This window comes from Clavelina lepadiformis, chromosome 3 (genome assembly GCF_947623445.1).
Source record: "Clavelina lepadiformis chromosome 3, kaClaLepa1.1, whole genome shotgun sequence".
In the NCBI taxonomy this organism is placed as follows: Eukaryota; Metazoa; Chordata; class Ascidiacea; order Aplousobranchia; family Clavelinidae; genus Clavelina; species Clavelina lepadiformis.
The window spans coordinates 408,684-435,902 of record NC_135242.1 but is presented as its reverse complement, the minus strand read 5'-3'; the positions used below and the strand labels follow the sequence as shown (position 1 = coordinate 435,902).

The window sequence follows — 27,219 nt, the reverse complement described above, 5'->3', positions numbered from 1 at the left end:
TCATTATTTTTGTTTTTGATTGAAAATTGTATCGCCTAGTGTAGTCATTACTTCGTGTTCATTGTTTTAAAGTCGTGACATAATTGTTGTGCCTGGCTATGTTACGTGAGTCAGTCGCAATTATTCAATCAATTCGTGTTTTAAGTTAATAGCTGCAACATGGCTGAATCAGCAGCTTATGCTGTTGATGTGCCAATGTTCCGGCTAAATGTAATCGTTTAAAGAAGCTTCAATATAATCAGAATATGCAGTTGTTATTTCTGTGCAACCAAATGTTGCATACAACTTGAAGAACTTCAGTATCTAGATAGACAAATTTGTCATCATCTTCAAGAAAATTAGCGTTAAGGTGAACAATTAAGTCCAAGATTTAGAAAAGCATACAACGACCTTTAAAACTCATATATCATCGAGCGCAATAAACAATTCTATTAACAAACATTGTAGTGAAGTGATCAACCTTACAGGTTAAGGTACAATACACAACCATTTCATTACAAGTTGATTGTTGTTATACGATGTTGTCATCATTTTGATTTTTAAAAGTTTTTACATGGAAAAAATGTTAATAATTTTAATAATGTTATAAAATGTATTTATAAATGCATAAGACATGACGTGCGGACAGCTCAGGAACTTTGCAAACATTTGTTAATAATAATATGTAGTTCGTGGTCATGAAGAGCTACATTGTTGCTACATCTAAAATCCCATTATCGATTGAGTTTAGGAAAATAGTGATGCTTAATCATTTGAAAATAACCATCAAGACAACAACAACAACAACCTATTTACAGCAGCCTTCCATTCCTTTCAAAAGCAGTCGTTCAAGCGGTGCCCGTTCATCGAGCTTGTAATGCTATGCATGAGCTGCACTGGTTTAAACCAGTTTGTTTCAAACCTTAATCCAAAATAGTTGTGATAGTTAAAAAACACTCTTGGTCTTGGTGTTCGGAATGAATTTTCAACGTGGCAACCACATCATTTTTTTAAGTAGAAATGAAAATTGTTTGATTGACGTAACGCTGTGCAATACGTAACAATGACAAGCACTCAAAATTCCAATATTATGTGAAACAAAAAATAAAAAATTCATCGCTCATGTCAATAAAAACTTTTACTCAAGAAAAAACGTTTTTAATATTCGGAAAATTACAAAATTTGGTTTTGACTCTTTTTATTTTAAGTTTAGATCGGATCGATTTGGGTTTTAATCTCGAATATTTGCTATCATAGAATGGGGTTTAAAAGTAACAAAGTTTTGCCAGTCTTTATTCCGTTTTTGACGACAACCTAATAAGTTATACATTATTCTTAGCAGTTTGAATTTAGAATTCTTAAAGAATGTTGTACGAGATAAGAATGAAAAACAATCGCGCGCGCCGCCGCCGCCCGCCTGTTGTTGCTCTTGTATTTGTCCTACTAAGTTTGTCGACCTGGAAAGCAGAAGGTAAAATAAGTTACCATCGAGCATCCACTTGTCCAATGTTACAACAATTGCAAAAATGATAGCTAGGATTTTGCCGGTTAACCGAGAATGACACGGAGCATGTGTTTAAGTTCAGATATTTTTGCAGGTTGCTGTTGTTCTCACTCGAGATCAACACCAACGGGTTTCAATTTTGCATTTTCGCTTCGTGTTTCTGGAAGACCCTTTCGAATAAGGCCGCGAAGAATTCCGTTACCAGTTAGAAGCTAGCCGGCTACAAATCCTATTCCAAGCCCACCTAGACGTTTGATACCGAGTTCAGCGCGAAGAATGAAGCCAAACAATTTCGGCAACATTGGAAAAGTTAATCCGACTGGAGCCAGTGCATCCACAGCCAAATCCGATGATTTGACTTGCTCGGGAAACCATAAATATATGGTCTGCTGTACTATGAAGGCTTGAGGTCTGCTAACGCTTCCGTATTTACAAGGTTTATGTTCATTGCATGACGTGTTAGGTGTGAGAGCGTCTCGTCAAATAGCAAAGAATGACCTCAACCGGATTAAAAAATATGATCCCGACATAAAAATATCCGCTAAGGAATATGAAATGGATGCTGCTGTACTAGCCGGTACGGTTTGAAATGTTGATATTTGTTACTATTATGGAAGGGTTATTTTATTACACTCAAGCTATTTACTGGTGGTATCTCGACTTAAGTAAAAAGTTTTATTTTGATTCTGCAGCTGTGATGAGCAGGGAAAGTTGAGGGGGTAAGCCTTTGAGTCCGACTGGAGCAGGGCATCAAGGGAACGGCTTTGGGCTTATCAATCACAGGTACTTGTCAATCACTTATGTGATGTCAGTTTAGGGCGGCTTCCGGGTTAAACCCTTGTGAACACTTGCTGTTGAATTTCAAGCCATGAACTTATAATTTTATCAGATTGATAAAAGATCTCATCCGACAATTGGTGGTTCTTTTTCACTGGCGCACATCAAGCAGGCCGCAAAAATCTAGCGGACAATCTGGAAAGAGTGAAAGCAAAGCACACAGATTGGTCGCCCGAACAACAGCTGCAAGTCTCGATCGCCGCTTACAACTACGGTCCCGGAAACGTCCGAACGTGGGAAAACTTAGATATAGGAACAACCAGCAACGACTATTCCAACGACGTGATGACGAGAGCTCGATTCTACCGCGAAAATGGTTTCATCAACGGATAAAACATCGCGTCGCGTTCTGTCTGAGATGACACCTCTTACAATACAACTCAAATTTTGAAATTTATATCAGTTTTATCACCAGGTTCACATTCATACGTAATATTGAGGTTTAAACTTTCTGAACAGATCTATACTATTACTTCGGTGTAGGCCTAAGTGATATTACTCGCTTACGTATCATTTACAGTTATAGTAACTGCCATAACTTTAATTCCTGTTGAACTATATCCGCACCACGAATGTGTGTGTGAGTATGTTGGCCACGGTGGCTTATATTCTTGTAGCTTGTTAATCTAATCTTGTTTTTTTTTGCGGGTTAGAAGTAGTATAAGTTACCTGTTTTACATTAGATGGAAATAAAGGAGGATGATGGACGCATATCAAGTATTTTGCAAAATCACTTAAATGGAAATGTGTCTATAACAGCTACTTGTTCCAGAAATTCGCTGAATTTAAATTCGATATTGCCGAGAAATTTAATAAATTAGGACCAAATCTTTTAATGAATAACGTCATTGACCGCATCTCATCACAAAGCAGTTACTTCAAATAATGACGAAACACTCGTCCTGTTCCCGGAGAATACCAAGACAACAGACACAATAAGAAGTTTTTTAGGAAGGAAACCCTATTTCTTATCAACTTAGGTATAACCTATTCTATACCACACAAACACAGTACACAAGCTTCGATTGTGCGAATCCTTTTTTCAAATGCATATTTAAAAAATCCAGTCAAAAATGTAGAAAGTTTCAAACATTTTTAAGGAGATAAGAGTTGCGACTGCCTATAACATTACAGAAACGCGTCAACGTCACCACCACAACAATCTCACAAAACGAACTTCAGCAGCAATTAATTTCTCTCATTAATTTCCACATTTTGTGGTAATTTCGTGAGTTTGGATTATGCGGTTGAGAAGGTGATGTGGGATTATTCACTTCAAGTTGCCCCGGCAACAATCTTGTGTAATGGGTGTTAATTAGCAGCATTCCAAATATTTGTTTTAGCTGATAAATACCACAAACGTAAGTTTTGTCATGCAAAGGGTTATACTATAGGGTTGCCATACCGTCCGGAAAATTCCGGACATGTCCGGAATGTAGGGTTAAATTTGGCGTCCGGGAGGAATTTAAAAAAATGCTCAAATGTCCGGAATTTTATGATGGGCGTTTTGGGGGAATTAGAATTGCGGGAATAATCCTGTAAATCAGAGGTGTCCAACACGTGGCACGCGACGTGTCTGACCTAGACCCTAGCCTAGAGATCACCATAGCCTAACCCTAGCCTAGAGATCACCAGAGGTCAAATCAGAAATAGCCCAATAGCCTAGTGAATTCACGACACTATGTTCAAAAATCCACTCCGGTATACAATGGATAGGCAAAGCATTGCTACTCTGACGTCATATTGACAGAAAATGTGTTCATACCTCATTTTTAAAAACCGCTAGTGGGCACTAAAGAGTGTCCGGATTTTAGGCCACGAAAATATGGTAACCCTAGTATACTCGACACATCTATTTTGTGTGCGATGGGATATTTGAAAAGGTTTGGTGTGCAGCTGAAACCTCCAATTAAACTTGTTTCATTGTAATAATCTTTGAAAATGTCTGGTGAAAGTGTTAAAACATTCTGCTTCTAATGTAGGTTTGATAATTCCGGGTAATTATGATAAAAGAGATTGCTTTTGACCAGATCTCTGAAATGGAAATTGTCTGTGTGACTGCAAAAGATAAATTTCGTTTTGGTATAGGCAGATGCAGGGGCACAAATGATAACACTGGATGTTTTTCATCAAATAAAACTTTGCTATAGATAAGTATTATTGTTGGAATAGTTTTTCCGCTTTTGCAAATACATAGCTGCAAATGACTTCCCGTTTTGGAATTCCTGTGACTTAGGAAATCATAGTCGTTGTGACACTGAACTACCTGCTGTAATATTCGGGTGCTTCGCTATATTTGCGAACTTCCTAGACCTAGAGTTAAGCTTGTTCTTTTGCGAATGCGGCTCCACTAGTGGTGTTTCCCCTGCTTAAGGAAAGTTTTTATTAATTTGCCAGACCTCGCTTGAAAACTATCGTTTCTGGTCATCTATTTTTACTACGTCCAAATCAACGTGAAAGTCACATAACATTCTTACACAACCCTTAGTATTTCATGCAGCAAGTGATAATACTTGGGACATAAATACTGTGTGTAGCACAAATTTTTTATCGATTCATTTTTGTACATTGCGGTTATCTGTCACTGAATTACAGTTCATTAAAATTTTGTCAAATATTTAGGCCTATAGCCCGTCATTGTATTACCTTTCACGGTCTGTATTCTGTGCCAATTTTCATAAATTTCAAAACAAGTCTAGAATTTTTTGAATTTAATTTCAAGTAATTAAAACATTATTTTGCACACTATTAAGAGCTCAGTGAAGCGGATAATCATTATTAAAAATGAAATATTATTAACTCAATTTTTCTTCTAACAAACTTCTTAAAATTGCAGTTGTCTCAGATCACTGAAAAGCGAAAATAGTTTTTCCATGAGTCAAGATTCTGCTGCTCACAAATTATGCCAAAGCTATTTCCTGCATGAGGCACTTATCGAAATTCATTCTTGAAGTTCTTGAAAAAATTTCCCCCATTTCAAGTGTTTTAAGAGGGAAACTCTGTTCCAGAAATCATGTTTTGGCGTTGTTTGTATTGGTTTAGCTTCTCTTCTAAGTTATAGGTACCGCGTACCGGTACCGTTCAAATAAAACAACCCGTTACCCGCAGGAGGGCTGCCGGCTTCTTCTTAAACAAAGTGAAAAATTGATAAAAAGATGCAATAATAATAAGAAGGTCAGTATCTCTGCATGGACGATCGTAATCCATCACCACCGCCTGAGTTTGAAGATGAAAGCGACGTTTACCGTCCAGACATCGTAGGAGGGACCGCTATCAGCAAACAATGGGTGCTTACTACGCTGATGGACATCATAAATGTAAGTGTGATGGCATAATTGCTTCAGCTTCATTCATAAACTCTTAGCCTACAGGTATACCTAGACGGGATTCATCTACGTGCACGCCGATTTTTTATATTTCCGCCGAATTATAATAAACAAACAAAGAAAAGCGGGTTGTTTGAATGCCAGTTTATAACAAACAAACAAAGACTTAGGCTAAGGCTTCAGTGCTTCAACTTCAGAAGATGAAAAAGTTTGGCATAAACAGGTTTTTTTTTAAGGTTTGGTTTGGGTGACTGCTAAGTAGTTTTAAGAGACCAAATTAGCAAGACCAGAGTAGCAAGTCCAAATTTTGGGAAACCGCTGGAGAAATTTGGGCGACCGTTTCGGTCCCCCAAAACACCTTAAAAAAACACTGGGCATAAATGTTAATGAGTTCCATTTGTGCGGATGCCACACTTAGCATTACATGTCAAACAACTAAATTTGCCTGAAATATGAAGTTGTAGAGATCCGTCAATAATAACAATTGATGGACATGTATAAAAGCTTGATCTGCAAATTCATGCGACAGTTCTTTGTGACCTGAAACTGGACGAGCTTGTAAGATGTAACTTTTTATTTCTTCAACTTTCTACTTAAGAGGAATCGTAAATCTCAGAGCTTAAGAGTCAATAAAATTTCACAATAAACAATTTTAAACAAAAGTTGTTTCAACCACTTGTATGAGATTTAAATGATTCCAATAATAGCTCATCTAAACTTCACTTTGCTCATCCCTCACTTGATCGGTTTCATCTCCCATTGAACAAATCTGCCACAATTTATACGGCATCTTAACATTGTTTTTCCTTCCCAGGAGGTCGACGACCATTCCAAGAAAGCAGGGGATTACCCCGTGGAAGTATCGGATGATCTGCAGGATGCAGCCTGTAAATTATGGGATGTCTGTGTTGATCAGGTGGGAGTGGGGTAAAATAAGGTTTCAACGTAGGTTCTTGATTAGGTGATGGCTTTATAAATAACCTGAAGGTTATGAAAAGTGATCGGGATCTTATTGTTTCATTTGATAATAACACTGGTCAACACACATTTTGGTGCCAAGAAAGTTTCAACGGTTTTAGGGTATTTTTATGTCGCTGAATCCAAAAATGGCATTAGTTTTTCCGAATTGGCTCTAGTTTTTGAGATATTCCATATTTTTGTTTCAAAAAGTGCTAAAAATACGCAAATTTTGACATAGGTAAAATTCTCTTTATACTACAACTTTGATGAGTCTACATCTGTCTTTTCAATCATGTGCATACAGTATTCTTCTATTTCTGATGCGATATTGTTAAAGACGCAATCGTTAACACAGAGAGCCTTCTTTACGCGAATCATGTTTCATGTGAAAATCAAGCAAAAATTATAAAACTTAGGCGATGTTAGCAGTAAACAACAGATTTTTGTAACGCAAAAACAGGCGACGTCAAAGCACAAACACTACTTTTAGAAACGCTCAAAGTACATTTAGTAAGCTGTCAAAGCACGGTAATCAATCATATATCGGTACTGTAATACAAAAAAATTAGTCGATGCTTGTAAATTTTCTTTTGTACGACTTTCTGGAATGTGATGCAGCCAAGCAGTCACGTTGGAGACTCCAACAGTAGTCGGCCATCATATGGGCATCCCACCTGCCCTGATACCTCTCTTCCATGACCTTAATGTCCTGGTGGAACCTTTCTCCCTGCTCTTCACTTAGATCACCAAGGTTTGCAGGAAAACGATCTAAGTGGCTGAAGAGATAGTGAACCTTGATACTCATCTTCACACCCAAATCTTTCAACTTGGAAAGCATATCTTCCACCAATTCTTGGTAATTTTCAGCTTTTCGGTTACCAAGAAAGTTCTGTGTGACTAAAACAAACGATTGCCAAGCAGCAGACTCTGTGTCTGTCATGGACTGCACAAAACACACATCCTTTATGAGTTTGCGGATCTGAGTGCCATCAAAAATGCCTGCTTTAAGCTTTTCGATGGTCAAAGCAGGAAATGTTCTGCAAATATAGTTGAAGCAATCCCCAGTTGCAGGCAAGGCTTTCACAAATTGCTTCATCAAACCAAGTTTTATGTGCAGCGGTGGAATGATGATCTTCTCACTAGCAACTAAAGGTTCATTTATGATGTTACCTTCACCTACTCTCATGGAATCTCTAAGTGGCCACCCTTTCTTCACCCAGTGATCAGTGCGCGCTCGGCTATCCCACAAGCAGATAAAACATGGGTATTTTGTATAGCCGCTTTGCTGGCCAAGCAAAAAATTTACCATCTTCAAGTCTACACAGATTAACCATTGGTGAGAGTCATAATCCAGTTTCTGTAATACCGTTTTAATGTTGTTGTACTCTTCTTTTAGTTTTGTTGAGTGGCCAATTGGGAAAGATGCATATCTGTTACCATTATGTAGCAATACACATTTCAAACTCCTTTTCGAACTGTCTATGAATAAGCGCCACTCTTGAGGTCTATATTGTGGCACTCCCATTTTCAGCAGAAGCCCTTCGATGTCTTTGCAGTAAACAAGTTCATCTTGTTGGCTAAAATACGGAAGTAATTCTTTCTCTCTTGTACGGTAGAATGTTATTGAAGCTCCGGTTCCAAGGCAGTTTTTGTCTTTGAGTCAGGATGCCAAAATTTCTGCTGCTTCTTTGGATAAGTTGAGATCCCTGATAAGATCGCTCAGCTCCTGCTTGAATGGCTCTGGAATGAATGGACTGCTTTCGAACACACTTCCACTGCTCTCACTTGCAGAGCATATATATACTGAACGAAAATGTGACAGGTTGTCAATTCAGTCACAGGAAAATGCATCCTCCCAGTGACAAGGCCTAAGCATATTGTCAAACTTCCACTAATGAACTCAATTCTCACTTGAATTACAAAAAACCTCCACGTTTTCCAAACTTAGTTATGTGAGCAATAGCTTGAACTTGACTCGTGGTATTCCTTTCTCTGGCTACCGAACTATTAAACTCTGATTACAACATCTTTAGTCTACAACAATATAGCTATAAAATGAGATATTGATATGATGTGATAACTGAAGGGAGTACTCTACACTGTACATGTGGTGAACAATACAAAGAAACTGTAGCTTATCAGAATGATGCCGAAAATGGAGTGTTTTCAATGCCTTGTTTCTGAAGTAATGGGATGCTACAATCACAAATAGACATAGTGGAGTATCTGGTCCAAAATAAGTAATGCATACTGCCTAAGAGACATTTCCAATATGCATTTTACTGATGCTTGTGTTCACAATTGGCAGATACTAAAGTTAACGATTTTTCTCTTGTCAAAAATAAAAAACATCGATATCTCAAAAACTAGAGCCAATTCAAAGAAACGAATGTTATTTTCGGACTCAGCAGCCCAAAATTACCCAGAAACCATCAAAATATCTTTGGCACTCAAAAAAAATGTTTTTTTTGTTGGCCAGTGTAATCAGTCAAAGTCAGCAATAGCATTCATACGTTGTAAAAAATCGGAAAACTTTCGACTTGCTTTCTTTGTGTTCAGGTTTTCAACGATAATGTTGGTTGTTTAGGAAGTTGCCGTGTTTTTGCTCGATTTCGACATCATCGAGATCCTGTACGGAGTCATTCTTAAGAGCAAGTCTCCGAGGCTGACGGTAAAACGCAACTATCTTGTGTTGATGCGATATATTTCATTCAGATATAGAAGTTGACACCAACTATGCTTCCACACCTGTCCCATTTTGTGTATCTTCAAGTGGATAAAGTTTAGGAATATTTTGTCTGCAGGAAATTTCGGTTGGGATTCTGGGCAACATGGCATGCAGTGAGAAAGCTTGCGATGAAATAAGCAAACTTAAACATTTAAGGTAACAGACCAATTTGGTTGTGAAGTGATATTTTTTGCTTATTACTGTTGCATTTTTTAAGATTTATATGTACTGTTGCATACTCAGGTCAGTTGTGTTGGCGTTGTTGGCATCCTCAGATCTTCAGACACTGACGGAGAGCGTCCGTTTGCTTCGGATGTCGCTCTCCAACGAATCCTGTCGTCAATTTTGGATTCAATCTATAAAGCAGGACTTGGAAGATTTCATTCAAAACTGTCAGTTTATCTTGAGCAGCTCCACGAATGGTGAATTATTATTTATTGTTACTATTTTCATGTTCAGGAGACCTTTCCTTTTAAAAGTATTTAATTTAATTTTAATTGGCTCACAGTAAGATACCCAGGCCACGAACCTGAACAAGAAACACAAAAGTTATTATTCTATAAACGTAGTGCCGGTTGTTTATGGTGAAAATGAAGTTAACCAATGTCGCCATTCAACGAAAGACCTGTTTGTTGCTCGCTATGTCCACTTCATCAGTAATTTCTAGCCTTTGTTCCAAATCTTTGGTATATCTTGCAAATTTAAGCGTTTGAACGTGGTGCAAAGATGTAAGAGAAGTTTTCACCAAATTATCACCTTTCCAGCAAAACTTCTCTCATCGCTCTCGGAGATGTTGGATCTTATCTATGAAGAAGATTGTGATGTCATAGTCACCTCATGCACTCTAGAGTTTGTTGGTGAGATTTGGTGCGAGTTCAAACCCGTCTTATCATCTCAAACGCTCACAACATATTCGCAATGTGTGAAGGAGCTATGCTGGAGGCGGTCGAACAACAGATGAAGGATTCACGATCGGAGAGCTTGCACGACCTCAGCCACACCCTCCACGCGCTCCACACAATCTCGCAGTCCACCGGAGGCAGAGTCGTGTTTGGTGAGTTTTTTGCTTTTAGCCGTGTTTATAAATTTCTCTGTTTTGTGGATTGAATGGAGCAGATTGTGTTGAACGTATGACAACTGACTCATTTCCCTCGACGTTAAATTAAAGAAGTATCTTTACCTTGAACTTGTCGCTTGCTTCTTTACAGCCCACCTTCGTCGTTCTGTGATGTCACAACTCTCATCGCTCTGCTATGAGTGGTCCACGTCGCACCCCAAGGTCGACTACAACGACGCAAGTTCAATGTCATCCAGTGAGGTGTCTGTGTCCTGTCTCCTCTCTATTGCATCAGATATTCTGGATTGTGATGTCACAAGCAATCGTGACGACGACAACAGAGTCGATGAAGTGGACGATGAAGACAGAGAGATGATTATTAAGTAACAATTAAATTGTTTCAAATTTGTTTGAAATTCAAGTTCATGAATTCACAAATCTTAGCTCTATGATATCTATGTGAACCAGCATCGATGCTTGACTTGCAATCCTGCTGTTTGTGATTTAACAATGGTTAAACATTTCTCGTTCACAGATTTGCTCGATCTGTATTGGCTGCCAAAGGAGTGATGTCAGCACTGACTGTGATGTCATCAGGAAATTCTAGCGACATCAACTCTAGCGAGTTTAAAACCCCACTTTATGCTTCGAAGAACTCCCCGAGAATCTCCACCCCGCTGCTGGGTTCGGGTTTCAAAGCCAATAAAATCACCCCCGAATCTGATGGGGAAACCCCTGTTCAAACCCCAGAAATCGGCAAAACTAGTCCTTATGTGAAAACGCCCTCACGAGGTGAAGTGGACGGGTTATCCCCCACCACTAGAGAGCGTGAGAGAGACGAACAAGCCGATAACCGGTCACCAGCTATCATTCTATGCGACCTCGCCAGACAGTTATTGGCCAATGCTTCCCAGCGTGAATGGACCCAAATCGGGGATTCCCAAGAAGAGGGAAAGGTCACGGATGACTTGACCGAATCCGCCGACTCATTGCTGCGTAACAAAGACGTTTGACGGCGCATGTTGTGTGTGTGAATAGTTGCCACATTTTTTATGACGTTTTACATTTTTCAACACTGCCACGTCATTGCGCATGATGACGAAATGAACTTTGCAAATCACTTTGTAGACCATCAGTGTGTTGGATGGAGCGCTCTAATTACAACAAATTGTTCAAATTTGCCAAAGTTCTGTCGCATGTTTTCGCCGCAAATCGTGTCAGATCCTTTTTAATTTTGCCACCACGCGGATGTGGCGTCTCGTTGTGCCGCCGAGTTGTCACGGATTTACGTAGCAAGAAGAATATTGCGGGCTGGGATGTGACATTTAAGATTTTCAACTAAATAGAAAGTTTGTTGTCACCGCTGTGCTTGTGATGTCATGAACCTGCCTTTTCGTCTGATTCTGCAGTGAAGATTCCAGTTTCAGCTAGAGCTTTTCACATGTTGACGAGGTCTTACGTCAGTTCCTTAGATGAGGTATAAACCGGTTTTTTGAATTAATGATAGATTGGTCGTTTTGAGTCTTGTGACGTAGCGCGTGCTAACTTATTGTTGTATTATTAAGTCACAATGCGCGACTAATATGCTTCCTGTTCACGAATTAACGAGGAAAACTTTGTCTCTGATTTACGAGGTAGGTTACGAGTGAAGAGATGTTTGTTATTCGCCTGATCTATACAAGGTCGCCCACAAACCATCGAGTCTTTCCCATCACAGCTTAATCACAACCAACCAGCAAATAAGGTCCGTGTTTGCTCGCGGTCGGAATTTTATTTACAAAATGGGCAAGTCGCAGATGTTGGAAGGAAATAAAGTTTTAAAGTTCTTCGCTTTTGTGGGCGCGTAGATAGATCGTGTTGTTAGCATTTGGCCCAACCCCTGCTCGAGTATTTGAAGTCGGGGACATTTTGTTCAGCTCAATAATTTGCTTTTGAAAATTCGACGCTGTTATTTCGTGGAACATTACTTCTAGCAACATAAATTTGTATGAATTAAAATCGGTGAATCTTCGAGAACTGACTCGGATAATTCATAGAAGCTTAAGTTACAAGTGAAAGCGATTGAACGAAAGCACAGTGTTTGCTGAGGTCGCCCAGTTGGTAAACAAAACGACCACTGGAATGTTATGAAGGATATTATAAGATGTCTGTGTATTATTACCACATAGCAATTTAAACTAAATTGTTAAGTTCATTGGTTGATGTTGTCGGTTTAGTGCCAAACCTAATGACGTCATACTACGAGTAGCAGAGATCTAGAATACCACTGCATCACGTGGTTGTGCACTACAGCCAAATCTATTTGAGCGGAACTGCATTCGATTTAAGCTGAACATTGTTCAAGATTTTTTGTGATTTCAAGTTTGACTGAAAGCTTTTCAAATGTTGACGAGGGCTAAGGCATTAGCAGAGCGACAACCAAAGCAGCCAACTGTTTGTGTTAACTGGTGATTGGCTGAAAATTACTTCAGACAACAAGACAGGGCAGCAAATTCATTGGTGGCTTTGTCTCATAATAAGATCTTTTAATAAAGATAACGTTTGAACTGTTGTCATGGTCACAATCACGCCGTGAATGATTTTGTTATTGCGTCATAAACATGGATTTCACATTCACTTGACGGATGATTTCCTGTTAAAAGTGGGAAACGTCAATCATACCACCAGTCAGCTTGTGTGGTTGTTGGCGAATCTCGCTAGATTGTGACGCTGATGCGAACAGGTTCGGTTCAGAAAATCATCAATGCTTAGAAAATCAACCGTGACAGCAAGGTTGGGTGGCTTTCGATAATGTTGTCGCAGGTGCAACTAGGACTTGGTGAAGTGAGTTGAATGAGATGCGCGTGGAAGGGTTGAAACTAGTTTGTCTTAAAATCTATTTATGATATGTACCAGAGTCGTCACGATTCGAGTCAGTTTTTGAAAAGATTTGTTGATGAGACTCAATATTGAGATAAAACGATTTATTTTCTTCTTTCCCCCAAACAATTAACATTCAGCCTGAAATGAAGTTTGTTGGTCCACGTATGTTCTCAGGGTCGCAATACAAACTTTCAAAGGAGGTTTCTTGAATCTGACGTCATAGCCCCCCCCCCCCCCCCAAAAGCTTCAGGCTTGAATGACGCAAGTGGTTCTTTTATTTACGCTAAAATGCCTCTGCCGAGCTATGATTATGTTGCAGGGTAAATCATATTTAGTGATATTTAGAAAATTGAAATGGGAAACACTGTAACAGCGGAACAGCGCGACACAAATCTGAGCATCGCGGCCGAGAAGGGGCAGGTCAAGGAGGTGGGGGAACTCCTTAAAAAGGGGGCTGATCCCAACAAAAGGTTGGCTGACGGGGAAAGACGTCATAGAACGTCGCTGCATCGCGCGGCGAAGACGAAAAATAACGTCGATGTTTTGACAAAACTTCTCAACTATATAAAAGATGTCGGTGAGATGATCTTGGTTCGAATTTTATTTCAAAGAATGAAACCGAAGTAATTTACATTTTTACAAGAATCGTTAGAAACCATTTAAACGCGCAATCGCTGATTTTCTTCGATTTAAATAAACCTCTAACCTTTCTAATCAGCTTGTTTTGGAGACGCCTATCGTCATTGTTATCATCTTCATATGCTTTATTACGTCAGATGCAACCGACGACGATGGCAATACGGCGCTCCATCTAGCGGCAGGTTATTACAACAACTCGGCCGTGGTTCAGACTCTGCTTCACGCCAAACCGAATTGTCAGATCCAGAACAACCAGGAGGAGACGGCATTGCACAGGTTGGGTAGAAATTTCATGCGTGGAAATGTGACTCTTTACAGGAACTTGTATAGAGCAATGCATCGATGTTTTCGACATATAGCGCGGTGTCCAATGGGAGCGATTGGAAGGTGATTGAGCTTCTTTTATTGGCTGATTCCGATCCCAATGTCCCGGATTACAAGGGGAATACCCCACTGCACGTGTGTGCGTCGATGCGTGGTTATGACGCAATAATCACCGGAATGTTGCTCCGGTTCGGGGCCAATCCCAACCTAAAGAACGAGGAAGGTGGGTGTGTGGTGGGCGTGGCACAGGAGGTCGTAGTTTAATCTACCACGTGGTGTCGCTATATACCGGTTCAAGCTGCCCATAACTTTGTTTATGACAAAGCAGTTGACACCAAATCATGGCGATGCTCCGTTCAAATGATATTTTTCCTCTGTCAGCGTCATGTCGGAGTTCTTGCGAAACTTTGACACATTCCACCATAATTTATAATTGCAGGGCAAACAGCGCTTCATGTGGCGGCAAAACACGGGAGCAAGGCCGTCTTACTTCTGCTTAAGTTTCATGCAAAGGTATTTATGACCTCACAATGCGAAGTAGTTACTACTCTGCCTTAATAATATCGACTATGTCGTAACACTCGAAGGTGCGTCTGCGCGATAAAGAGGGGAAGAAAGCGTCGGAATTGGCTGCCACCGATGACATCAGAGAGATCCTTCTTCATGAGGAGGAATGCCTGCTAGGTTGGTCTGCTCATACTTTTACGCACTACCGTCATCTACCGGCTGTATAGTAGCATGAAACTTTGCCAGAAATGGCGCTATAGCTTCGGGTTTTGAAACTGAAGTAAGTTTGTACTGATACCTCGCTGACTTACCAAGACGTCAGATTGCTCGTATTAAAATATCTTGTTCCTTTTTTTCAGAAAGAACAGTTCGCGTAGAATCGATTTCCCCACGCGGTACGTCACAAATGGATTCACCGCGCCGTTCCACTATTTATGACGTTCACAATAACGTCAACAATTACTACTCTCACAATGGGGGAATGTCTCCGAATAATCCAGAAACGTATTTCTGGTGAGATCAAGACCAAATGTTGTTGCTGTTTATTAAAGTGATTTAATGCACGCGGGGGTTCTTATATAGGGCGGATGACCTGCAGCAATGGCGGGGTTACGGAGGAGACGGAGTCATTCACCTCCCGGATAAATCCGACATTGTCATTCCGCCACAAGCGGTGCCACAGGGCACCAGCCTTAAGGTGAGCGATGTCTATGGAAAATATTCAATGATGTAATCACACAGATTCATGAATTTGTGTGTGAACCCAGGTGAAAATATCCCGGCCCAGAGAGCGCGAGAGTGACGACATTCCAGAATTCGACTTTGAACTTTATGACTTCGAGTTCGACATCAAAGTAGATTTGCCCGGTGAGTCTCGACATAAATTCATCGCAGTCTTCACTTTAACCAACATTTTTGCGAAACACAGGCACCCTGCTTCTGGCCCCATGGATGGGTGAATCCGGTCCCTTGACCCCACTATCACCCACCTCGAACCAACCCCCCACCTTCTCAGGCTACTGCGTGGAAGGGGGGGACCGGTGGAAGTCACTACGTCACCTGGGATGCCAGATAAACGGGGTTCCCTCCCTTCACTTCCGGTTGCATAAAGAGAAAGGACAACCGATGACGTACAAGGTGAGATGGTTGCAATATATGACGTAATCCTTACATCATAAGCAACTGAGCTGAACAGAAGATGTGTTGGAAAATAATGGTTTTGAAAAACTTGCATTTTTGGCTATTTTGACACTGTTTGGAACACTGGGTTTTAGAGTTTTTCTTTGCCTTGGTCGGGGTTTGGTGACCACGCACCCACCGTCTTATAGCGCGATTCTATTAATTACCATCTTGCGTGTTTTAAGCGGGTTTTGCCATTTTTTCCTACTCGTTAGCTGTTTGTGAGCATTTTTTTGTTGGGACATATTTTTCCTGCAGTTAAGGAAGAAAAATAAACAACACGATGTTGCTTTGGTTCGACCTGACCTGATTTGTCGCGCCTCCTGCTTTCAATGAACTTTTCTTCCCGCGAAAGCATCCTTGAAAATTCCCGATTTAGGATTTATTTCTTTGTTTTCTTCTTGCCCAAACAGATCCCTCTCCCCACCAGGAGATCCACCACTGAGATCAAAATCACGCGACCCATTCTTCCCAACTCTTCGCTGAATGGTCACTGTGACGTAACAGAGATACTTGAAAGAGATAGCAGCCTGCACTCGGAATCGTCCTTGTCATCTGATGACGAAATAATAGATCAGGAGAATAGAATAGAGAAAGAATTGGAGGCGCAGGGGGAAGAGGATACGGAAAGTGATCATGTGGAGGTTTCCCACAATAATGATGGAGCGGATTTGTCTTGTGCATTTCAAGACGATGAGCCGCAAGATGAAGAGATTGCCAACATCCAGGAGCAAGACAGAAATGTAATTCAGGAGGAAGATCATCCGGATGACGCGGCATCCCATCCTCATCAGGACATAGATGTTGGGGAAGATCTAACCCACTCCGAGGATTCTATCCGCTACACCCACCCTATTGATCCGGCGCTGGAGACCATCATTGAAGACAAGGGGGAAACCCCCGTCGTCTACTCTTCCTCAGATTCTGACGACAGCATCACAATGGATGACGTCATTGACTTCAAGTTCGCGTCGAAGAAAGTCGACAGCGATTAGGTTCATGGCAAATTGTAAAGTTATTTAAAGTCTTGCTGTGTTTGTATTTACTGTGTCAGTGTAGTTGCGTAAATGCTTCATAAATAAAAATAAGCAGAACCATGTAAAACACCATGTTAAATAATTCAAATCACTCATTTATAAACTATGACGTCACAATCCGATCGCTACGTGTTGTCGTGTATGATAGCGAAGCTGAACTCGTTATAATTGATCTTCCCATCTCCGTTTGTGTCCGCATCCTTAATCATCTCATCGACTTCCTCATCAGTCAGCTTCTCACCGAGGGTGGTCATGTGTCTTCTCAGATCTGCCGCTGTTATGAACCCGTCCAAGTTCTTGTCGAAGACCCTGGCGACGAAATTAGGCGTCACGTGCTTTATTTGATGTTGCTGTTTATGACGTTTTTTGTATCATAATTGAAGACATCATATAAAAAACTGTCTTCTCTGATTCGAGTAAACTCACCTGAACGCGTTGGTGAGTTCATCGTCCATCTCCAACGTTGACTTCATGATTCTTGAATAAAGTTCCAGAATATCTTTATATTCAACCTCTCCTGTGTCGCGAGCGTCCAGCTCCTATGACGTCACACTTTAATTCAAACTTACGTTACGTCATGCGTGATTACGTGATAAGTATACTTACTGCTTTAGTATACTATGTATATATACTTTAGTATGCTTTAGTATACTACAGCAACAATTGTTATACGTCATAGAAACGTCACCTTTTTAAAATCTTCCAACTCTGTTTCAGTCGGGGCCTGTCCCGACGCCCTCAGAACGGCTGCCATGTCATCAGTCTTTATGACGTCACCTCCGTCGATTGCAAACTTCTTGAAGGATTCGCGGAAGGCGACCTGCTCCTCCTCACTCAATTTCTCTTCCGCCATCTTCCAATCAAGAGATTTCTACCTATATCACCTTGGCAACGACCTGATGTAAAACAGACAACATTATCTCGAAAGATTTCTTTCATTTTTCAGACTTTTGTTAATTTTCTAGTTCTGTGATGTCATCGTCTCCTGTAGGGGTTCTCCCGTCTCTTGCATCATTTCTGCACTTCTCCGAATCTTATTGAAAATGAGTTGGTAAAAACTTTGGCTCTACCTGGAACTGGAACTACTCGTTCCTCCCTAAATAATGTGATTGTACCGGTCACAAGTAGCGTCACGCGTTTTACCTAAGAATTGTTAAACCCAACACGACTGTCCTGAAAACTTGCCACATTTACTTGATATGTAAAATTTCTGAAAATCATTCAGTAGAGTCTTGTTAAACTTAAATTAAGTTAAACTGTAAATTTTATCAACTCTCCATCGTACAACCGTGGCAAGACAAAGTATAAAGTTTCTTCAGACAACGTTGTATTCTTTGTCGATTTTAACCAGATCAACTCTAGATATCAAGTTACAATGGCTGTGTCTCATTTTCCACAGTCGTTTGAATTATTCATTTCATAGAAATCTGTCTTTGTTCAGAAAACGATATAAAATTCATTTGTAATTGTTCTTTCGACATTTTGAAATTTTTTTCGATGATTACAGAAATCGTATGTTCAGGTTACATAGTTACTCGACATTGGATGCAACCAAGGCCACAGCGGCAGCGGTACACCGGTCTAACCATTGTTTGTGTGTGCGTGTGCGTGGCATTAGCTGTGAATGAACCTACAGTGTCAACTCTATATCTTTCAACAGTTCTCATTGTGATCTCAGTGCAATAATGGCGTCATAAAAGGCAAACTTAAATGAAATTTCAATCAGGGGAATAATTGCGCTTATCAGGCAAAGTGAAATGTTAACCGCCGCATTTAAAGAAGCGTTTGTCAAAGATTTATTTCGTCTATGTAACAATTATTCGTGTATACTGTATGTGTACACCATTCATTAAGGGTGTTGCGTAACAATGCTTAGTCTTTATAAACAACAGAATCGCGAAAACCGTGCCATACCCAAGGTCTCGCATGCAATATTGACGTCATGGCCTGTCTGAAGTCATTTTAGAGTTTGAGCAACTTATAGACATAGTATTGGGTAAAGTTAGGATTTCGCCAATAATGTTCAATTAAAATTCTGCAATCATCTTATACGGCGTTGGGATTAAGGTAGGACCCGTGGATAGCGATAAACTCCCGCTGGTTTAACCACTTGATATCGACGAAGGGTTTGATGCCTAATAAGTGTCTAGGCGATTTTTTACTACAACGGTGTGTTAGCTGTAAAAAACATGACAGTACTTCTTTCTATTTTCCACCAATATGGAATTGACGGGACAGTTTGTCCATATTTGTCAATTCATGACGCAACCGAAACCAAGCACATTACGTCACATGCTTGACGATAGCTTTGTTCCGTATGATTAATCAAGCGTGAACAGCTTTGATAAACAACAAAATTATCCAAGAACTGCTATTTGATGGAATGGTGAAGCGGTTGTTAATGTGATTTCAATAACTGACTGCTGATGCTGATGGTGGTTTAATTTTGGGGATCGATCATCATGGCAAGAGAAACAGTGCAGTATTTTTGCTATGACTACAAGGAGACGTATGTAGACGGCATATTGCAGTAATGATAATGGCAGGTTGACAAGCTTTGGTCTGCAGGCTACTCAGCAACTATGTACATGATATGATGTGATAGAAGGACGAGTATCTGGTGGTGCTGTTGTTGTGAAGTCACTTTGTGAGTTGAGTTGAGTTGAGTTGAGTTGTCCGGAATAAAAGTTGAAGACCCAAGGGTCAGAAGTTTAAGAGTTTACTATACGCCTAGTGCAGAAGTTGTGTGGTATTCTTGGCTAGGCCTAGTGCAGAAGTTGTGTGGTATTCTTGGGTAGGCCTAGTGCAGAAGTTGTGTGGTATTCTTGGGTATGATGCAAAAGCGCACAACCATAGGATGCCTTTGCATACCAGACCCCAACTACTCAAATTGTGACGTCACTTGTTTGTGCACTATTGCACTAGACCCAAGCAAGAATATCATACCATAGAGCACTTAAGACTCTGACAGGCCAGTATGTTAGTCTTACTCCCATGATCTGCCTGATGGGTGTTGGCATAGTATTGATGCTAGGCTGTGTTGTCTTTTTTATGTTTTCTTGCAACGATCCGCAATATTATTGATTTGATTTTTTAAAGGTTTAGTGAAAAAAGCTGATTTAAAAATGCAACACAGATTACACTTATAACACACTATGTATAGCTCTATTTGTATTAGGTAGTTGCAGTAGCCCAGGCTTGGGTATTAACAGATTATATGGTAAAAGTGCACTTGGTAAACTAATAATAAGGAATAGGTAACATAAATATGCCAAAAGATATTGTAACATAGCGCACTAGATAGTTTCGTGCATCTGCAGATTACAAGTTGATTGGGTGAGTTGATTCGCAACTTGTTTCCTCATTTGTAATCTGTTTTGCCCCATCGATGCTCATTTTCAACAAGAATAATTTGCATAGGTGCTTTGAATCAAATTTGATTCTAGGTTAATTGTAAGTAAGTAAGAAAGCAGAAGTGTGCAAATACTGTTATCTGTGCAAATACTTTGGAAGAAATACTTTTCAATCTCTCACTAAAGCAAGCCAACCTGCTTGGAATTACTGGAATCGTTCATCTTCTTTCCTCTCGATGATGAAGAGTAAAATTCTCTTCATTATCCTCATCTGCTTGGCGTCAACTCCAATAGCATTGTCTCAAGGTTTGTTGTGTAAAGTTTTATAAAAGTTTTCTTTCTTGGCGTGATCAGCAACCTTCAGAGTTGGTTTAGCTATTATATAACTTACTAGTTATTATATAACTTACTAGTTATTATATAACTTACTAGGCACTTAATTCTTTTTGTTCTTATCCATTTTATATCAGTTTTAAAAACTAAAAGTTCGTCATCAGTTGCAGATTTTTACGAGGTTGCATGCATATAGAAGCTAAAACAATGCACAAGTACTTTGGCGTTAATGGTAATATTATCGGTGAGAAAGTCTGAAGAAAACTTAGCAGTGAAACATATTGATTGATGAAATTTGTCTTAAATTCTGCCCCAGGCTAACTAGACCCTATGATGGGTTAAATCTACTCGCAGTTAAGAACCTCTTAGTTAGGCAGTGATGACATCATTATCTACTGGAAAGCAAAATAAAACTGCCCGTTTACAAATACGATATTCCAGTTATTATTTCTTAATGAAAATATTAATTTTACCACCTTAGACAACATGTCATATATTTTACAGGCACATGTGGCAGGCCGCTTGTGGATGAGGCAGTTTACAGACCGTTTCAAAACGAATTTGCTGTTGGAGAGTCCGTGACTTATAGTTGTCGAACCGGTGAGCAGATTAAAATAGCAAGACTCGTGCACAATGTAAGATGTTGATGGCTTACGACTATTATGACGATCGTTGGTCATGTTTAATGGCAGTGACTGTGGATTTATGCTCCAATAGATTTAGATTGCTCTAAATTTGTGTAAAAGTTCAAAATATATTTAAACAAGCTTTTAATTTAAACAGCATCATCTTGATCTCATTAATGTTGTTTTTTTTTCGATATTTCTTGCAGGTCACCAACTACAGAGTGGTTACACAAGTTTAAATCGGACATGCCAGGCTGACCTAACCTGGTCATCTGTAGGGTTTGTGTGTGAACGACAATCTTGTGGGTTCCCAGATGCACCCAGCAATGGGCACATTGTTGGCGATACTTACACTTTTGGCAGCACCATTGAATACATCTGTAACAAAGGTGGAAGAATTTTACTTACACCTCCCACAATATAACTGCTGTAATGTTAGTGTTTGTGGCAAATGGATGCATCTTTGTTAAACATTGAGCAGGATTTGAATTATCCACCGGAGCATCTAGCGTTCGAAGTAATTGCGTACCTGTGGTTGGTTCCGATCCACCGACAGTTGCGTGGTCAGTAGCAACCGCCCCGACCTGCAGTCGTGAGTAGAAAGGATCCGTTCAACTTGATTTTGTTCGGTTTCTTAGAAAGTAAATCATAGCTGTTACTACTTTTGCCTTGCACCACAACACAGAACATCATATCAGCATCATATCACGATGTATTGATGAATGTGAGACTCATCATGCATAAACTTGATTGACAGGTGTCCCATGTCCCAGTCCTCCCAACATTGCCAACGGAAGATTTGAAGACAGCGGGGTCGCATATGAATATGGGGCAAGGATTGAATACTTCTGCGATAATGGGTTCAAATCCAACGAAGCATCACCCATTCATAGAACCTGCGATGAGAATGGGACCTGGGGAGATCCCCCCCAATGCCTGGGTAAGTAGCTGGGGTCATGGTCAGTTGTTCTTGTTCATGGATTGCAACTAGTTTTGATCGTTGCGATTGACTTTACAATGGCAACCATTTTGTGATATGTCTTGAATTAGGAAATGTTGATAATAATTCGACAATTTGATTTGAAGAAAACAAAATTTTTGTTTCACTGTCAACATGTACTTTGATGTGAATATGTCTGGTTTATTTCACTTCAAAAATCAATCAGAACTATCAAAGAAAGTAATTCCAACATTTTGATTCTCACAAATGTTGATGCTGTTAAACACAAAACCTTTGTGCTCCTTTTATCAACCAATTCAAAAAGAGTTGTCAATGAAAGCAGCAAGTTATCTTTTTTCAGTTGTCTGTTGGAGTGAAATGTAAGATTGCCGATGTAGTTGCTGATAAGATATGGCAGGAAAGAGCACACTTGTTATATAGTATACACAGCATACATAACATAAACATTTACTGTGCTTATCGCATTAATAGTATAATGGTTGACTATATTAGCTACCACTTTTGAAAGGCAACAAGACATAAACAGTTGTTTAGTCAGCCTGTTTAAATTTTTCTTTTCACATGTCTTTGGAACACCCTCTGTTTTAAATGACTGCTTATAAGCACAGTAATGGCTACTTTTAAGAAAAAATGGACAGTTTGCGAGTCTAATTAAAGCTTGGATTTATGTCTATACAGAGGCCTATGTGCTTGACAATGCCATGAAACTGTGGCAGCTGCAGATAAGTTATTCTAATTCTCAGGGTTAGCCTTCCCCATGTTCGAATCGTTCTACAGTGCTTTACATCGACATCACATTGTAGTTAAAAAGCTTGTGGTGAAGTTGAAAGCTCAAAGCTCAAAGTTGAAAGCTACGTGGTTCTTCAAAGGCGTGCAGTCACTCAATGAAAGAAAATCTCACCATTATGTAAATTTAATAAAACACCTCGCCAATAGAATTTGCAAAATGAGAAAATCTGGTTGTTGAGAGGGTGATGTCGTTTTCTATGACTTGATTGTGCGCTTTCTTGATGTTGTGGTGTAGGGCTGAAAAAATTTAGCTGGCTTGTAGCCACGAACAGCTGAACTTTTTTAACTTTTTCTGCCTGGCAGGTTCCCACCTTGATAAAGTGCACATTTGTCTATTTTTGAAATTTGACAAATTAAAATTCAGTCATTTCAGTGCAAAGGTGATGAAGGTTTTAAAACAGCTGCATGTCAAAAGAAGCCACACGTTGTTTCTTTATACTCGCACACTTCTCGCATTTCATTGATGTTACATCATACAAACTCGGGCTTATCAGCAACGACCTTCCTTAGTGCTATGGTCACCAAAATCCCGACTCTTGCCCAGGATGGGGTTTCTTTTACGGTGGGTTTCCCATCCATTGATGTACAGCACTGAAGCAATTTTCATTCATCAGTTGCTTGAACACACCACCTGCTCGTTTGTAAATTTCCCTTTTTCAACTTATGTTTTATAGATTTAATTATAGGTTTAGGAGCCTGGCTGGTTGTTACCAGCAAATATCTACATTTTTGTTCTTGAGCACGTTTTAAGCCTTTTCGGCTTTGTCACTTTCTCCTGTTCATTGACGCGTGTTAGTAACAACTGGCTTGAATTTTCGTCCCCACCGCCGAAAAATAAAATGATTGATTTGTTTACCTAAAATGAAATTGCTGTAGAGGTGCTGCAGTGTGTCACATGCTTTGAAGCATATGGGCACATTCCTGGAATATTACGCAATGGTGCTCCAAGTGGCATAGCACATATCCACATCTATGAAAAGTGTTTCCCAGTGTACTTTATAAAGAAATGTGTGGTTGTGGTCATGTCCATTGTATTTTAAGTTGGGTTTAACAAGTAGTCAATCTGGGATGTGCCTCAATATTTTCTGAAACTCTGAGCTAATTCTTTGTGTGGATGCACGTTTCAACTAACATTATTTTCATGTTTGTAGTTGACTATGACTGTGACTTTGAAGACTTTCGCCAGCCGACTTGTGGTTATTCGAACACTGGGTGGAGTAGAGAGTTTCGGAGGGATGGTTTGAGTGGCAGAAGTAAATTCAAATGACTTGATTGTTTGTTCCTATTAAGTCACAATGCTGTCATTGATGACCTAATTCTTCAGGTTACGTGCTTCATCGATCATCTGATGATGCAACTCTGACATCACCAGCACTCACCGTCGAACCACCGGGGGCGTGCTTGAGCTTCTATTATCGAGGGACTTTGAGTGGCACTCGACTCGAAGTGAGTCAGACGACTCCTGGAACAAGGTGAATAAACAATGTCATAGAAATCTTATTGTGATCATTGCAGTAATTAGAGCAGGGGTTCCCAACCTTTTTATGTTCTCGTACCACTTAGCCACCACGGATTGTCAACACGTACCACTATTTTCAAAACAACTAATTTGATCCAATATTCGCACAGCAGCATTGTATTAATAACAATGACAGCAGGGAGCAAGATCGACAAAAGTAGCTTACTGAGTGCAGAGAATTTAGTACGGAAAGAAATAAAAGTGTTGTTCGCATATTTTAGCAACTCAAAATTAAATTGTTATACTACTATACAGTATATCGCATGCAACGGAGAGCTGCTCGCGTACCACCTGAAAAGCTCCCGCGTACCACTAGTGGTACGCGTACCACTGGTTGGGAACCCCTGAATTAGAGTTATTTTTAATCCAAATTCTTGGGTACTTGTCCAGAAGTTGTACTTAAGCGAGGGGTTGCTCTGTTTGCAGCGATACTTCTCTGTCTGGGGGAAAATCGGAGTCGGATTGGCAGGAAGCGAAGATTGATCTGACTCCATCGAACAACGTCGAGTTCAATGTCAAAGTGTCAGGAGATCCGGCAGATGTTGAAATCGACGACCTCACGTTGACCCTATCTGCATGTAAGTGACCTCACGTTGACCCTATCTCCATGTAAGTGACCTCACGTTGACCCTATCTCCATGTAAGTGACCTCACATTGACCCTATCTCCATGTAAGTGACCTCACTTTGACCCTGTCCCCATGTAAGTGACCTCACATTGACCCTATCTCCATGTAAGTGACCTCACGTTGACCCTGTTTTCATGTGAGTGACCTCACATTGACCCTGTCTCCATGTGAGTGACCTCACATTAAACCTATCTCCATGTAAGTGACCTCACATTGACCCTGTCTCCATGTAAGTGACCTCACTTTGACCCTGTCCCCATGTAAGTGACCTCACATTGACCCTATCTCCATGTAAGTGACCTCACGTTGACCCTGTTTTCATGTGAGTGACCTCACGTTGACCCTATCTCCATGTAAGTGACCTCACATTGACCCTGTCTCCATGTAAGTGACCTCACGTTGACCCTGTTTTCATGTGAGTGACCTCACATTGAACCTATCTCCATGTAAGTGACCTCACATTGACCCTGTCTCCATGTAAGTGACCTCACATTGACCCTGTCTCCATGTAAGTGACCTCACATTGACCCTGTCTCCATGTAACTGAGCGGCAATCTCCCCCCAGTGCTGTGTCTATTGACGATTGTGATACATCGACCATCTTTCATAAACTTTTCTTGTGCGATACTTTCAACTTATAAGGGTACGTTGTGTTTGTCGTCAGGTTCTGTCCCTACTACCGCTGCGCCACCTAGTGTTCAAACAACACCCGTCATACCTGTAGATGAAGGACCAAAATCTGACACGGAGGATACGGACACTGTTGCACCTCCTACAAGCCCACCTCTGTGTAAGTGGTAGACGAAAGTAAATTTGGTTTTGTGCAAAGCATCAATTATATTATCAGGCGATGACGTCCCCGCAGCAGGGTCACGTCTTGACTTGACTTGGCCTTAACATCTGTTGTACATGCAAAATGCTGCAATCAGACTTCCCTGTTATTTTTGTATTTTTGTGCCAAGTCATTTCTATCCGTGCAGTTTGTGCTGTTCTTGCACCATCAGCAGTAATTCAACTTCCCTGTTATTTTTGTATTTTTGTGCCAAGTCATTTCTATCCATGCAGTTTGTGCTGTTCTTGCACCATCAGCAGTAATTCAACTTCCCTGTTATTTTTGTGCAGCCGTCCCAGCAATTATTGGAATAGCGGTTGGTGCTGTTGCCGTCGTTCTAATTCTCAGTTTCGTCGTCTACTTTTGTCACTCTAAGAAACAGAGGGAGAAGAAGGGAATTCCCGGCGTTCCAATGTCGTCGCTATAGCAACGCATTTCATGTCGTCACACCTGTGGTTGTGGGAAATTATGAACTTGGACTTCAATGTGACCTTAATAGAGGGAGCGACAACTCACATGGAAGTTCCACCAGCGCTGCTATTCATCGGGTGCAGTAGAGTTGGGCGATGTGTGTGGCTTGTACCTATATCTGCAATCAAATTGCTGTCATTTTGTATTGTTTTGTTTTTTACTTTTTGCTCTACACATCGCTTGTTGCCTTGTACTTCCTTTACAGTATTTCATTGCTTAATGTTCCATCTATGTTGTGTTTCATATAATGACGTCATCATCACACCGTGATATCTATTGATCAAAATTTCGAATAAAGCAGGAGAAATAAAATTTGACGAAGCTATTGTGATTTTTGAAGAACTATATTACATTGTTTTGTAACAATAACGTTTAGTTCTTAAATGATCCTGATTTTGTGACGTGAACATTCTTCGCGAAGGTCAGTAAATAACATCTCGATATAGTTTGTAGCTTCCGCCCTGTTCATATTGAAGTGGACACTGTTCGTACCTGATGATGAGATTTCTATGGTCAGAGGGTTTTGCTCAACCCAAGTTGTGCGTGTCATAAACACATACGTCATAATGGCAATGACGCGATTTGTTTATCACGAGATATCAAGATGAGCTTTATATCTAAGTTGAGACGCGATTTGCGAAATTAGTTGGCGACGTCAGTGTCACTCAGTGCTTTAGTTCTTTGAGAAGTCGCTTGATGTTTGAGTTAGGTGCAGGGCTGCTTTGTTTTGTCATGTTCCGGTTGAAGCTTGTTAGCCTAGACCGGGCC

The 27,219-nt window shown here is 40.2% G+C and overlaps 5 protein-coding genes across 5 annotated transcripts; 4 read left to right on the top strand and 1 right to left on the bottom strand.

The window, feature by feature from the left end:
• Window positions 1-1,759: 1,759 nt before the first annotated feature.
• LOC143448543 (lysozyme g-like) lies at window positions 1,760-2,653 on the top strand. Its single transcript, XM_076948342.1, has 3 exons — window positions 1,760-1,874; window positions 1,920-2,065; window positions 2,384-2,653. The coding sequence occupies exons 1-3, from the start codon at window positions 1,760-1,762 to the stop codon at window positions 2,651-2,653; spliced, it is 531 nt and encodes a 176-aa protein (XP_076804457.1).
• Window positions 2,654-5,349: 2,696 nt separating this feature from the next.
• Window positions 5,350-11,775, top strand: LOC143449988 (protein saal1-like). Its single transcript, XM_076950355.1, has 9 exons — window positions 5,350-5,637; window positions 6,461-6,562; window positions 9,194-9,277; window positions 9,411-9,490; window positions 9,578-9,756; window positions 10,099-10,191; window positions 10,263-10,388; window positions 10,543-10,774; window positions 10,927-11,775. Exons 1-9 carry the CDS (start codon window positions 5,509-5,511, stop codon window positions 11,402-11,404), a joined length of 1,503 nt encoding a protein of 500 aa, XP_076806470.1. The 5' UTR covers window positions 5,350-5,508; the 3' UTR covers window positions 11,405-11,775.
• A 1,775-nt stretch (window positions 11,776-13,550) lies between these two features.
• Window positions 13,551-17,030, top strand: LOC143449375 (uncharacterized). Its single transcript, XM_076949547.1, has 10 exons — window positions 13,551-13,830; window positions 14,030-14,168; window positions 14,252-14,439; window positions 14,656-14,729; window positions 14,804-14,900; window positions 15,083-15,236; window positions 15,306-15,420; window positions 15,491-15,590; window positions 15,652-15,860; window positions 16,316-17,030. The coding sequence occupies exons 1-10, from the start codon at window positions 13,608-13,610 to the stop codon at window positions 16,895-16,897; spliced, it is 1,881 nt and encodes a 626-aa protein (XP_076805662.1). The 5' UTR covers window positions 13,551-13,607; the 3' UTR covers window positions 16,898-17,030.
• LOC143449376 (neo-calmodulin-like) lies at window positions 16,990-17,858 on the bottom strand. Its single transcript, XM_076949548.1, has 3 exons — window positions 17,628-17,858; window positions 17,366-17,478; window positions 16,990-17,248 (listed from the first exon to the last, which is right to left on the bottom strand). The coding sequence occupies exons 1-3, from the start codon at window positions 17,790-17,792 to the stop codon at window positions 17,065-17,067; spliced, it is 462 nt and encodes a 153-aa protein (XP_076805663.1). The 5' UTR covers window positions 17,793-17,858; the 3' UTR covers window positions 16,990-17,064.
• A 2,505-nt stretch (window positions 17,859-20,363) lies between these two features.
• On the top strand, window positions 20,364-26,776 carry LOC143450219 (uncharacterized). The gene is made up of 10 exons (XM_076950669.1): window positions 20,364-20,598; window positions 21,130-21,225; window positions 21,458-21,640; window positions 21,733-21,843; window positions 22,009-22,191; window positions 24,153-24,254; window positions 24,326-24,473; window positions 24,947-25,098; window positions 25,813-25,938; window positions 26,271-26,776. Exons 1-10 carry the CDS (start codon window positions 20,529-20,531, stop codon window positions 26,405-26,407), a joined length of 1,308 nt encoding a protein of 435 aa, XP_076806784.1. The 5' UTR covers window positions 20,364-20,528; the 3' UTR covers window positions 26,408-26,776.
• The last annotated feature ends 443 nt before the right edge of the window (window positions 26,777-27,219 follow it).